The following is a 13,602-nucleotide window of genomic DNA, read 5'->3' on the forward strand; positions in this document are numbered from 1 at the left end:
CAACATATACAGGACATTAACAACACCAGTCAAATTAAACAAGTGCTTGGAAGCCATCAACACACATGCATTTGTTGCATCTGAATATCATGTCATCCTCACTCTTGAAGATCACCTGACTCCTGATCTTCAAGCCAAAGTTGCAAAGGTAATAAAGAATTAACATACATGCCGATTTTCAATTTTGCATATAAACTTTGTTCATGGTCCTTACAATTATAATCCTATGTTCTTTCCATAGATGGTGACCGAAACATTCTGTGATGTATTATATTGCTCCGAATCATATGCTTTTTTAAATGATTAGGTGTTTTCCAAGATTTTCGATGTTCCTGATTACAAGTCTGGGAAGGTCAGTGACTTTCTGCTTAAACTATAGGTCAGTGACTTTCTGCCCCATGAAAACACACCTTTTTCAGTTTAATAATCCATGATCATGTTTTTGAACACTGATTTTATGTTGTATGTGTTTGGCACTTTGGCGACTGTGCAACTGCAACACCAATAGTATGTCGTCAAATGATGATGGTGATTATCTAGAGAACCTTTATGATTCCACAAAATTAAAGATAAAAGGTTGAACCGATGTAGCTCGGGTTATTTAGGTTTTTGATGTTTAAAGGTCTAACCAATACCCGACTCTAATAATAATAAGTTTAATCAGTTTTCGGCTAACGGGTAAAAATGACGGGTTAATAAATCCAAACTATGACGACAATAATCCATACTATAGTATTAGTATGAAAGGTAACTCCTATGCCTGTAACGAAAAATTGACTGATTTATATAAATGAATTAGGAATGACAAATGAAATTAGATTATGCTTAGATCTGGACAGGCGTTCGTTGACGAAGGTATGTGTTTTAGTGTTTTATTTTTCTCGATTGTAGTTTTTGGATTTCCGATCGACATTATATGTCATCGTGCAGGTGGAAGCGGTGTGATTACTGATTCCTTTGAACAGTTTACGGGGAGTAGCAACTTCAGCCACTTTTATAAGGTATGATTCTCTATCTGACTTCATATTCTATGGTTTCCCACTTTCCCTTGGTAAAAATGTTTTAAAAGTTATAAAAAATTAAAAGGCCAAGGAAAGTTAGAGCGGGCCATTTTGACCCATTTATTCGGGTTGTGATTTATCTTAAACAAAAAAAAATTAGACTAAAAGGGAACGGGCCAGCTCTAACTTGCATTGACTTTTTAATTTGTTATAACTTTTATAACATTTATATGATTTTAAAAGAGGTTACATAACTAATATTGTTAAAATATAACAATTTCATTTTCTAAAGCATATGTGTATATCTATCAATCTCACAAAGGGAAAAAAGTTTTTTGTTGACTTGTGATTACATCTTGCTGTAGTGTTTGATCAAACAGTTTTAAGGAAGCACACTTCTTGAGGGCAGTCACCCAATTCTTGAATCATTGAAAGAGATGAGTAAAATAGGATGTCCAAATGTATCTGAAAAATACGAGGTTGATGTTGGTTTTAATTCCCCCGGTAGATTAAATATTTTTATATTGTTTTGTTATCATCACAAAGGATGTGATAAATGAATTTGAAGGTTACATTAGAGATAATTTGAAGCGTAAAAAGGCAACAACCTTCGTGTTTTTCATATTTTAATACATTTATGTATTGTAGCTACTTGGAAATTAAGAAATTAGTAAGAATGTTACTATATTATTAAATATCTAAACCATTATATAAGAAGTACAATAATATTAAATTTTAGTTTGAAATTGGGGGCTGTACAAGTTGAAATTTGGATTAGAAGGTTAATCGTTTATGGCGCTTTGTCATTTGATCATATATTCATCTAATTCAATTTCGTAAATTGGGTTTTATCAAACTATTTTTTATATATGGCGTTTTTAAGAGTTAAAAGTATGAAAGGTTAAAACTATATTACCAAAAGTACAAACATATCATTTTTCAACTCCACGAAATTCGCGGGAATTGGCACTAGTTGTTTAATCAATATCTTTGGTATTAATACTTCTTAAGTATTTTAATTCCGTATTTCCTTCTCAAGGATGAGGGTATTTTATACATGTATCTTTGTAGTTCCGAATAATACATTTTTAAGTCCCACTTAGAAAATATATATAACTTATTTGTCAAAAATAATGTATTCCCAAGAAAATATATATATTTTCCCAAAAATTATATATCTTCTAAATATACTAGGAAAATATATTTTTATCTCCCAAAAATAATATAATATATTTTCTCTTTGTCGAAAATATGATATACTTGGTAATATGTTCAAAAATCATATTTTCACCTCTTGTATCCAAAATAGTATTTACCAAAAATATATTTGTAAGAGTATTTTCCGGAATATTTCATAAGTTACGTTTTTGCGTTCGGTTTCACAATATCAAGCGTGTAACTTAAATATTTATTCCTTGTGATTTTTCGTATTATTTTGGAGTTGTAATTTCATGGTAATTGTAAGTTATATTATATTACCCTAAAATAATATAACTATTCCATAAAGTATACAAATATTCACACAAGTGTCTTAGTATAAAATATATATTCTAAATATATATTTATCCATTTTTATTTACAAAACCCAACCTCCGATACTTTGTATTTTTGTAACAAAACCTATGGCAAAGTTTATATTGAAAACATTGTTTAAAACATACTTGTAAACACTTGTTTAGAAAATATTTTCCAAGTGTTGGTATTTTTAGAAAATTTCGCCATAGTTTCCTTTGTAAATGGAGGTGTCCATGCTATTAAGCATATCATTTTCTTTTCAAAAATCATACACAATGATCAATAATCAAACCCTAAACATCTTGCACTTACCAAGTGCAAAAACTATACAATTTTCATAACTACATGAACTTGAGTTTTCGAAAAAAAAAAAAAACATAGCAACTTGGTAAGGTGTTTAGTAGTCTTAGTTACCCTCCAAAATATATTTACTTCTTGGTAAACTTCATTCTTGAAGGTTTTAGATGTTTACAACTTGTAAACATATTTTACAAAAAGGTTTATTTATTAAACCTTCTTGTTATACTAGTATTTCTACACTTATTTCATTACCAAAAGTAGTGTAAGTTTAGTAAAAACCATGATCTTTCAAAAATCATATTTTGAACTTGGTTTTTCTTGGAAAATCATTCGTAAATCTTTGATCTACTAGTTTACTAACTCACTTTGTTTATTATTTCACAAGAATCCATTTCATTTATCAAGTTCATGTGTTTAGTAGATGATGATCGTCATAGGTTGTTACATGATCATCCTCCCACTTGCTAGATTAAGTGTTTAAACATCATCTAGCAAGCTTCCTGTGGTGATTAACATCATCATCTCAACAATCAAACATCATACATGCACTAAGCAACATCATTTCAACAAGATTTCATCATATTTCATCTTATGTTTCAAGATTCAAGTGTATGTCTATTAGTGTTCTTGTGTTAATCAACATACTACAACTTTTAACCGCTAAAAATATGAAGTAACAAGTGTTAAAAAGGATCTTACTACTAGCTTCAAGCTAGGGAATAACAATGGTGAATATGGAGTGGATAAAAGCTTGTGATGGAGGTCCTTCAAGTTCCATAAGTTCCAAGCTTCGTTAATCACCTTGTTACACCTTTGAGAGCACTTGGAATGGTTGAGATTGAATGAAGAATGATGGTGGGGTGGGGTGTTATTCTCGGCCGAGATGATGAAGGGAGGGAGAGAGATGAGTGGAGGTGATAAGATGAGGTGATTGTGAAGATTATGGTCTTGGGGTTAATATAGACTTACTTCCAACATGAGTTTAACCAATGGATTTAATGTCTTCCAAAGTACAAGCACAATCTATTAAACAATTCACAAAATCTTCCAATTTAGGCATGTGGGCCGATTTTAAGCATAGGGGGAAGGGGTCTAGTTGCAACTTTTAACCAATTAGTTAGTTCATAATTCCAATCCAAGTATGTAGTTAAGTTGGTTAGTTACTAGATATTTTAGTGAGTGTTAGGGTGTTCGGGGATCATAACTAGCCAAGAAATAATAAAACAATGCTTCTAGCAATATTTTGGTGTTCCGGGTAATGTCCGGTTGTTCGGTTAGGTACCGGTTCGTTAAAGTGTCAAGTTATTCCGTTTAGTGATTTTTCAGTACCCTTTTGTGACACTTTTAATTCCCGACACTTAGGAAAGCATACAGGACCATTTTGCCATATTTTTTTGCACATTACTAGCATGTTAAAAATGCTGATTTTTGCTGATTAATGCAGAATTCTGCACTTTTAGTGGGTTTTAGGCACTTTCCGGCACTTAAACTATCACCTAGTGACGCAGTTTTATGGTCCTTATTTCCCTACACTCCATACTAGTGTAGTACCTTGTCCCTGGCTCATACTGGGCCCCAAAACACTGTCTGTCTATGTACTGACATTGTCAGCATGTTTCTGAGTTATCCGCTCACTGTGCTAACATTGCTTTGTGCATCATGTATGTCACTAAAGTTTGTATGTAATAAATGGTGTGACGGTATGAAATGTGATGCACATGTATGTATGATACAGAAAGCATAAAGCAGTTTATATCATCAGTGTAATTAAGCACAGTCATTAAGCACAAATTAATATTAATTAATTGTACGGATACCTGTAATTATGAGGGTTGTCACAGGAGGGTGGTTACGTGAAGAAACGCCCACCTCTCCTTCTCGTAACGAGCTCACGATGCTTTGTTTTGCAGATCACTTTAAGCTTTACTGATCGAAGAAGAGATTAAGAAGATAACCCCTGTCGAAATACTCATTTAGGTTCTATCCCCCACGTATTTGATAAAACATCGTATCTTAAAATTTCTATACGAAAGATAAAATATGCTTAAAAGTAGTGGTAATAATAATAATAATATGCTTATTAGATAATAAGTAATCAAAAAACTAGTATCAGGACTCGTGCATTGCGGCCGGCCCGTAATTGTATACGTAATTTACATAAATCACACGAACCTAAGTAACGGGATAATATACACTTTTATGACATCCGAGTCAACTTATACAACATTTAGAAGTTTATCATCATATATTTTACACAAGAAACAATATTGAGGATTCACGTATTGCGACAGACCCGTAATCGTATACGTAATTTAGATGAACCTAAGTGATATTATCCACTTTTTATAACATTAGAACCAATTTATACATCATTTTAGAACTTCATAATATTGTATTATATGATACATAAGAAATTAACAAACTAAGATAATAAAATGAAATGAATGTAATTTTTAAATGATGGAATCAGAGGAAAGGGGTATAAATATGTGGGCTCCACATGAAAAAATACAAAATTTTCTAGCAAAAAGCAAGGGACCCAACGAGTAGGTCAACAGATTGGGTGATAAGGTAGACAAAAGATTGTGCATTTAGCAGTAGGATATAGAGCATATGATGATGTACCAAATTGAATAGTAAACATGAATGTGAGAAGTAACTTGTATTAATATTAATTAATATATTAGTAATACAGGAGTAATATAATAATTTATTGTTTTGACTTTTAAAGGCAGTTACTACTAATTTCACATGGTACATACATTAACAAAACAAAGTAGAGAATCTAAACTAAGATTACAGCTGAACAGATACATAACCACTAGTCCATTAATGACTTGCACGTACTTTTGCATGCTGTAAGATACTACTAAACTATTACCCAAGCTTCAAGCCGAACCAACATCAACAATTTTAGAGGTCTTTACGCGCGAGATACTCGGTTCTTGGATTCCCAACCACTTTCGTATGTATTCAAATACAAGTTCATCTCTTAATAGTGCTCGGTGAGCACCCGGGATTCCTGCTCTCTCTTTTGCATCAAATCCATCTGCCTGTAAACATTTGGGTTTGGGTTGAAACATGTCAGGTCATTTTTTGGATTTATTAATTCATCTGATAATTTTCTAAATCTTTAAATAGACGTTTCAAAGGTTGTATGCATTAAAAACTGATTTTGGACCCATTCATAATCAAATAGGTTAAAATTGCCAGCTTTTACTTATGTTCCAGAAAAAGAAGACCCTTTGACTTTTGTAGTCAAATATACTAGCGCATTGTTCAATTCTAAATCAATTTTGTTACCGATATATTTTTTTCGATTAGATTCCATTATTGGGAAAGGAAGGGGCATATTAACACAAATACGACATATGAGGTAAGTTAGAGATAACACCATTGCAGACTCGGCGGGGACTGTTCCATCTCCATCCACATATGAGTATTCAGGCTGCACAAAAGAAAACATTTAACAAGTCATATATATCACGCGTCCCACGTGGATGGCCGCCAATCGCTTCTACCATGATTTTAAGTCGATTTGGGTGTTGCATGCAATATACATAAAAGATTCAAGGGTTGATTGATGAACTTGAGTGACTTACCAATGTACTGCATATGTCAGTTGGGTCGTTGATTGGATCCATTTCTGAACCATAACTGCAACATAGAACGTGTTTTCAGCAAGCACACAAACATCATAAATGGAATGTAATGCCAAAAAATCTAGTTAGGTAGGTACCAACTTTAGTCCAAAATTTTATTTCGGGTAACCAACTTTGTTTACACTCATGACACCACGTAATGAGTTTTCTCAATGGCAGGTCGAGATTTTCAACCAGGACCTATGCAGTTAATATCTGTGAGATATCGGTTATATCGGTCCCTTAGTAAAATATTAGCGTCAAATATCGGTCAAAATATCTGTACCGATATTATCGGCGATATTGACCGATATAACCGATATATCACTGATATTTGACCGATATAACCGATATATCACTAAATTATTGGTGTTAAATTGCTATATATATAAATTCTGCATTATATTAAAATTACCGATATCCCACCGAGATAACCAATATTTCAAATATCGGTCCTTTACCGATATCCAATATTTTACCGCATTAACTGCATAGAGTATGACACATCAGCATTTTGACGGAAGTTTATAAGTACCAATGGTTTCTTATTAATGAAAACAAAGTTGATTAAATAAATATTTGAACCAAAGTATGATAGTCGTTTATGTGAATAAAAACAAAGTTGGTTTTTATAGAGACTATGGATTTATAACATACCAAACATCAAAAGGTGTATCCAACGATGTTCCATAAATGTTGTAGAACTCAATCCCTTGGGGTAGCTGCACACTGTTTAGCATCTTGCGTGTAGTGGCAGCCCATTTGTAGATATCATAATTGAATGGCAAAGGTATAGTCTTCTTGTTATACTCTATCTGTCACATTTGAAGAAAGCAATAGAGTTGAAGAGGGTTGAACCTATTGTTACTTATAGATTTGGTGGTGTTTATAGTGAAAGCAAGTACCACATTGTCCTTCAATGCTTCTTCAAACAACCCCACACTTCCAGATGTACCATAAGTTTCGAGTTTAACTGAATCTTCTCCGTTTTCTATATCTTTTTTCCAAACCAAAATTTCAGGTTGCTTTTTCCATTTAAACTCGGGATTAGGCAACATCTCATATATAGACGGGCATTGCACCAACTGAAAACACCAAAAAGACTTGTTGGTTATCAAATCAATATATTAAGCCTTACTATAATAACATTGTCTTGTCATCATTATTTACGTATCAGTTATCTATAAATATTTTTGAAGGAACAGAATTTTTGGTTAGGGTCGTCAACCTAGACCGACCCATATTGGCTGGCTCATAGTAAAATAGAAAACTTTTGAACCAAATACATTTTGACCAGTGGCAGTAACCCAACCTGGCTCTTCCCACCCAAAATTACATTCATACAGAAACATTACCAATTGATGCATTGACCATCTTCCTACAAAAAAGTAGCTTTGAAGACCCTCCACAAATTGTAATCCAGTTAAAAGAGAATCATTGATGCATCCAGGTGCACCTGATACACACATAAGTAATAGTTTGCTCAACCTCTTACCTTTGACATTTTTATGCCAAATCCAATCTGTAACATTTTTAATGCATAACGAAAACAAATTCATGAGTTACCTTGAAAAGGGGTTGCAATGGTTATCCACTTATTCACATACTTGGCAAACACCTATACCAAATAGATGGCATTATAAAGTTAATTTCATCACATATGCATAATGAAAACAAATTTAAAAAGGTCATACGTCAGAATGGAGTGATATGAAACATGAAACCAGCAATCCACCCATGGAGTGTGATATAAGGTTGACTTTTCTACCCCCTGAAGCCGTATACGCAGTCTCAAGCTTTTCCTTGAGGCCATCTATTAACTGCTCAATTCTGCCAACATTATGGAGCTTAGTCTCCAGGATAGTTGTTAATTTATATTCAACTTCAAAAAAAGTCAGCTAACTGACCCATACCCGTCAGGTTCGCGGGTTTCCCCACCCTTTCATGATTAAAATTGACCCGTTAGGATTCCTATTACCCGAAAGTTGATTATAAACTCACCCCAGAAACTTGAAATATCAAATACGCAAACAAAACTTCTAACAATGCTATTTTTTTATTTATACCAAGTTTCTAACAACTCTAAAATACTATTTACTACAAATTTTATATTCGATTTCAATGCGTTAATACCATACACTCTCTTGGTTACCTATTGCTTTGGCGGAAGTCGTATCCATATCCAAACAACGTAGTTCCTTTCTTGTATCCATGATTAACAAGCATATCGATCATGTCGTGAAAATGGTATACATCCGTCAAGTGTAACAATTTTATCAACTGAAATGTCACAAGATATGAATATACATAAATATCCATTCTTGTAATACACATGTTTGTATATAATCTTGCTCAAATATAGCCAAACAGAAAAAGACTATGCTACTTGAAACTTACCAATGAGGGATCCAAAATATCAATTGCATAGAGTCCATAATCATCTTGTGGAATGACAAGATCAGAACTATCATCCAATGCTTCTGTGTAGCCTGAAATTCTAAAACATATAAACTTCTGTCCCACCATTTTTAATATCAAACTAAGAATCACTAAAAACAATCTCATCATGCTTCAGTTACCCAGATTGAGTTGGGGTTTGATTATATCCAAACACCCCACAAAAGTCACCCAAGATCAGATAAATCATCCATACCCAATTCAAAAATTTTGTTAATAAAAAATATCATCATCATTATCATACTCAGTAAATCCCACCAATAGCAAAGCTAAGGTAGGGTCTGAGGAGGGTAAGATGTAGACAGCCTTACTTCTACCTCGTAGGAATAGAGAGGCTGCTAGCAGTGAGATCCCCGGCTCGATAGTAGTTTTGCATCAAGCCTTGGACATAAGACTATCTACTATGGTGATCAAATTGCACAAACGGTTGCCATATGGCAAATAAGACAAAATTGTAGGAAATTATTTTAATTAAATAATTGAAATTTATGGACAACCAGGTTGGTATGGCAACCATTGGTTGCAACCAACAACCAACATAATATTAATTCTTTATTCATTTTTCTATTATTTAATTCTATTTCTTTATAATATTTAATTCTTTTTTCTTTTTTTATTATTTAACTTCTATTTGTTTATATAATAAAATATTAGTTTAGGTTGGGTTGTGATAGTGAGTAAAAAATTGGATTGGGTTGGGTTATGTAGGTGGAAGAGAGAGAAATTAGTATTTTAATATAAGATTGGGTTGGGTTGGGTTGTGATAGTGGATAGTCTAAGGCACATAACACTCAGCAATTAAGACAAAGGCCAATTAGTGCATGTACTTTCTTCTCTTTCGGCTATCAACGCCACCACATGATGCATGATTAACCATCCCCCTCTTTTAACGTTATTTTCACAAAATTAGTAAAATAACGTTAAAATTAGTGCACTTTCACTTTTGCCCCCCGAGAGCCCACACATATATACATTCTATGTTAATAAAAAAACATAGAATCACTAAAACAATCCATCATCTTAGGCAAATTCCACATCGTTTTGTTCTATTACGTTCACAGGAGAGACCCCCCCCCCCCACTTGCACATTATCCAAACACCACTTACGTGTCATACCAACCGTATTATATAAGGGCCGTATGAGACAAAGAAACGACTTATGCGACCACTAATAAAGTCATATGTCCATTTTTCGCCCGCCGGGCAGCCCCTTACACAATTCATTTGGGGTTTGACTACCACAAGATCAATAAAACCCCTAGCTACCCAATTCATAAAAAAACTTATGCCATAAAACATGTTACAAGCTCTATAAAATAAAACCATAAAAGTTGAGTAAGAAAGAGAAGAGAACGAACCAGTTTCCGGATTGTAAAGAGACCAGACCCGCTTTCTGAACTCCAAATCAGCAAGAAGAATACGGACCCAAACACGGGTGGTGATCCCAAACCAACTCTTTGGCTTGGAATTCAAGATAGTCCCACCTATGCCACTCACCAGAACTATCGGGTCAAGATCACCCACATCGTCACCGGAGCTCCGGTTACCGAAGCACCACCATTTTCCACCCACCATTTTGGGAAATGCAGCGGGTAGTTGGAGTTGATCAACAACGAAACGGAAGTAATAATATTATTATATTATTATTGTGTGTGTATTTATAGTTGTGAACGGAAACTGGAAGATCTCTGAAAAGATAATATTCCGTTTTGAGATTCTTTTCAGGGTAGGTTCTTGAATTTACGTATTTGCCACTCCGCATTTATACCCATGTGATGGAATAAATAACAAAGTAAATTACGTGGGCTCCACTCTTCTATCAAGTTTTTTCTTTTTGTTTTGGTTTGATTAAAAGGTGAAATAGTAACTTTATTTTGGTTAAAAAGTGTAGAAAATAATAGAATTATGACATGTGTCAACATTTAAAATAAAGATAATATTTTAGTCAATCCAATTTTTTCTTCTTCCTTTTTAAAACCCAGTAACTTTAAAACCCACCATCTTCAACCATTTCTTCACTTTCTATCTCAATAATCACTACATTATAGTGCGATTTTCGTCACCAATCAATGATTCAAACACCCGATCAACGTGTTCTTCAACTTTTTTGAAGAAAACTCAACTTAATTTCATACAAAATCTCGTTTTTTGTCCGGTGATTTTGAAGATAATCACTCGATTCGTTCGATTCGAGCGCTGAAAAGTGTTTCAATCATTCAAAATCCGTCAATTGTTGAAGAAATCACTTTGATCCATGTAAGAAATTCTTTAATTTCATTTTTACGATCTGAGTTTTTTATTTAGTCATTGCGTTTTATGATCTTGGCGGGGGTCCGGGGGCAGAACCCCTGGTAGCGGGGTCCAAGGGGCAGAGCCCCTGGCTGGGGTTGAGCTGCACGTGTAATAAAAATGCATCAGAAAAATTAATTTTCTGTAAATTGCCTCTGGAAACTGCACTAGTAAACTGCATTGGTTCAGACAGTTCACAACACAGACAATTCACAGCACAGACAATTCACAGCACAGACAAAACTATTGTCATGGTTCAACACGTTTTAGAGAGAACACTTCTTTGGTGTTTTTAAGCAATTGCGTTTTAGAACTAAAACATTTTTATGTGTTTTCTGGCCATTGCGTTTTAGAAAAATACATTCTTGAAGTGTTTTTGGTGCATTGCGTTTTAGGTAAAACACTTATTTAGGTATTTTCAGTCCATTGCGTTTTACAGAGAACACTTTCTTTTGTTTTTTAGGCAATTTCGTTTTAGAATGAGTCATTTTTAAGTGTTTTCTGGCCATTGCGTTTTACAGATAAGACATTTCTTTGTGTTTTTGGTGCATTGCGTTTAGGTAAAACACTTTTTATGTGCTTTCAGTCCATTGCGTTTTAGAAAACAGGCATTTTAAGTGTTTTCTGGCCATTGCGTTTTAGAAATAAGACATTTGTTTGTGTTTTTTGTGCATTGCGTTTTAGGTAAAACACATTTTTATGTGTTTTTAGTCCATTGCGTTTTAGAAAGTACATTTTCTTTTGAGTTTTTAGGCTATTGCGCGTGTTTTAGAAATAAGACATTTCTTTGTGTTTTCTGGCCATTGCGTTTTACAAATAAGACATTTCTTTGAGTTTTTAGGCTATTGTGTTTTAGAAAAATGTCATTTTTAGGTTTTTTTTTTTTCATTGAGTTTTACGTAACTGGGGGTTTTTCTATTGCGTTTTACGCAACTGGGTTTTTAATTTTTTTTTTCGAAAATATAGCAATAGTATACTCGTTTTAAAGATAAAAAACGCTCGTTTTTTTGGTGCAATTTTTATAAAAAAAATAATCTCTTATGAAAGAGTTAATAACGTTTAAAAAATGGGGGGGAATTGGAGGAGAGAGAAACTATTGCATTGCATTGACTAGAATACCCCTAAACAAACTCACGCGCCTCTTTTATTCTCTTTAATTTCCCTGATTTAATTTTAGCCCTTGATTAACTAAATGGATGGTTAAGATCACTTTCTAGCCTTCTTAGCCAAAGAAACTTCCTATCATATCTCCACCCTTGATTAAAATTCCTAGATAGTCCTTTTGATTTTTTTTAAAGTAACATCTTTCAACTTTTGAAAATTATATCACTTCTCTTTGTGGTTTGTTTTTTGTTACTTGGATAGTCCCTGAAGTGGATTGGGTTAGTCCATCTGAAATTATTTATCTACCCCTTGCTTTTATTAAAATATATAAAATCACACAATAAATTAGCATTTTAAAACTCAAGTGGCCCCCACCAAACATATCCCCATCTTCATTCTCTCAATGAAGAAAAATTGGGCCCTCCCTCCCTTTCTTCTCAAGCTATACAACCCATCCTTAATCCTCTGCAACAAAAAAACCACCGGCCATGGCCTTCATTGTAACACCCTGCTTTTCATACTTTCCATAATTAGAAAGTCTTGTGTGTATTTCTATTTTTGGAAGCCTTGTGTTCTTGTAATCGTTCTTTCTTTGTAACCGTTGTAAAATCCGAGACTTGGATCATAAATAAAACTCGTATTTCGTAAAATTCATGTCGTACATACTTTATACATGCTCATACATTCAATTTCGTGAAACAATTGATGCTTATTCGTAATTCTTGGAAACTATGTGCCAAACTTGCAAATATGTGAAACATGCTAATAATATGTCTTCTGTATGCATACGATACTTAAATACGACATTCATATGCTTAATTATACTTGGATTATGTTCCTCATGCTTAATTTGTTCTTAAACTTTGCTTATATGTCAAAAACAACCCTTAAATTACCTTAAAACCCTAATTTAGAAACTCTAGGGGCCAAATTGTAATTAATCAAAACTTGAGTTCACCCAGCCCCTTGTCACCGGCCGCGAAGGGCGGGGCCCTATGTCTTCGCGCCCAACGAGGATGTCTGATCCGGAGCCAGCTCTTTACAACGGCTGATTGGTCGCGATTTTGGTGACTTTTGGTTGGTTTAACTTGTGTTTCTTGCATTTAAACCCCAACAACAACCTACCCAAACCTTCCCCTATAAATACCAAGTTAATCTAAGCTCTAAGCACTTTACAAACTCATCCAAATCACTCTAAAACCCTAAAAAACGCAGCTGCAAATCAGTGTTCGAGCAGATTCATCCTATTTCACAAAAGTGAGCATAACTCACTCGTTTCTTATCCGTTTTACCTC

At 33.8% G+C, this 13,602-nt stretch overlaps 1 protein-coding gene and 1 long non-coding RNA gene across 2 annotated transcripts; one reads left to right on the forward strand and one right to left on the reverse strand.

The window, feature by feature from the left end:
- The first annotated feature begins 819 nt into the window (after positions 1 to 819).
- LOC118481224 lies at positions 820 to 1,431 on the forward strand. The gene is made up of 2 exons (XR_004864953.1): positions 820 to 1,001; positions 1,367 to 1,431. It is a non-coding gene; the product is annotated as an uncharacterized LOC118481224 (long non-coding RNA).
- A 4,075-nt stretch (positions 1,432 to 5,506) lies between these two features.
- Positions 5,507 to 10,625, reverse strand: LOC110873018 (phospholipase A(1) LCAT3). The gene is made up of 11 exons (XM_022121938.2): positions 10,273 to 10,625; positions 8,855 to 8,946; positions 8,610 to 8,737; positions 8,152 to 8,287; positions 8,024 to 8,075; positions 7,813 to 7,913; positions 7,363 to 7,542; positions 7,115 to 7,272; positions 6,419 to 6,473; positions 6,211 to 6,264; positions 5,507 to 5,869 (listed from the first exon to the last, which is right to left on the reverse strand). Exons 1-11 carry the CDS (start codon positions 10,487 to 10,489, stop codon positions 5,705 to 5,707), a joined length of 1,338 nt encoding a protein of 445 aa, XP_021977630.1. The 5' UTR covers positions 10,490 to 10,625; the 3' UTR covers positions 5,507 to 5,704.
- Positions 10,626 to 13,602: the final 2,977 nt, after the last annotated feature.

This window comes from Helianthus annuus, chromosome 8, assembly GCF_002127325.2.
Source record: "Helianthus annuus cultivar XRQ/B chromosome 8, HanXRQr2.0-SUNRISE, whole genome shotgun sequence".
Classification (NCBI taxonomy): Eukaryota; Viridiplantae; Streptophyta; class Magnoliopsida; order Asterales; family Asteraceae; genus Helianthus; species Helianthus annuus.

What these genes read in the sequence shown, in the direction of transcription:
- LOC110873018 (XM_022121938.2), bottom strand. Translation starts at nt 10,489, where the DNA reads ATGGTGGGTGGAAAATGGTGGTGCTTCGGTAACCGGAGCTCCGGTGAC. An exon ending in GATGGTCAATGCATCAATTG is followed by an intron (nt 7,543 to 7,812) that starts GTAATGTTTCTG and finishes TGGTGTTTTCAG; the next exon opens with TTGGTGCAATGCCCGTCTAT. An exon ending in TCCCCGCCGAGTCTGCAATG is followed by an intron (nt 5,870 to 6,210) that starts GTGTTATCTCTA and finishes AAATGTTTACAG; the next exon opens with GCAGATGGATTTGATGCAAA.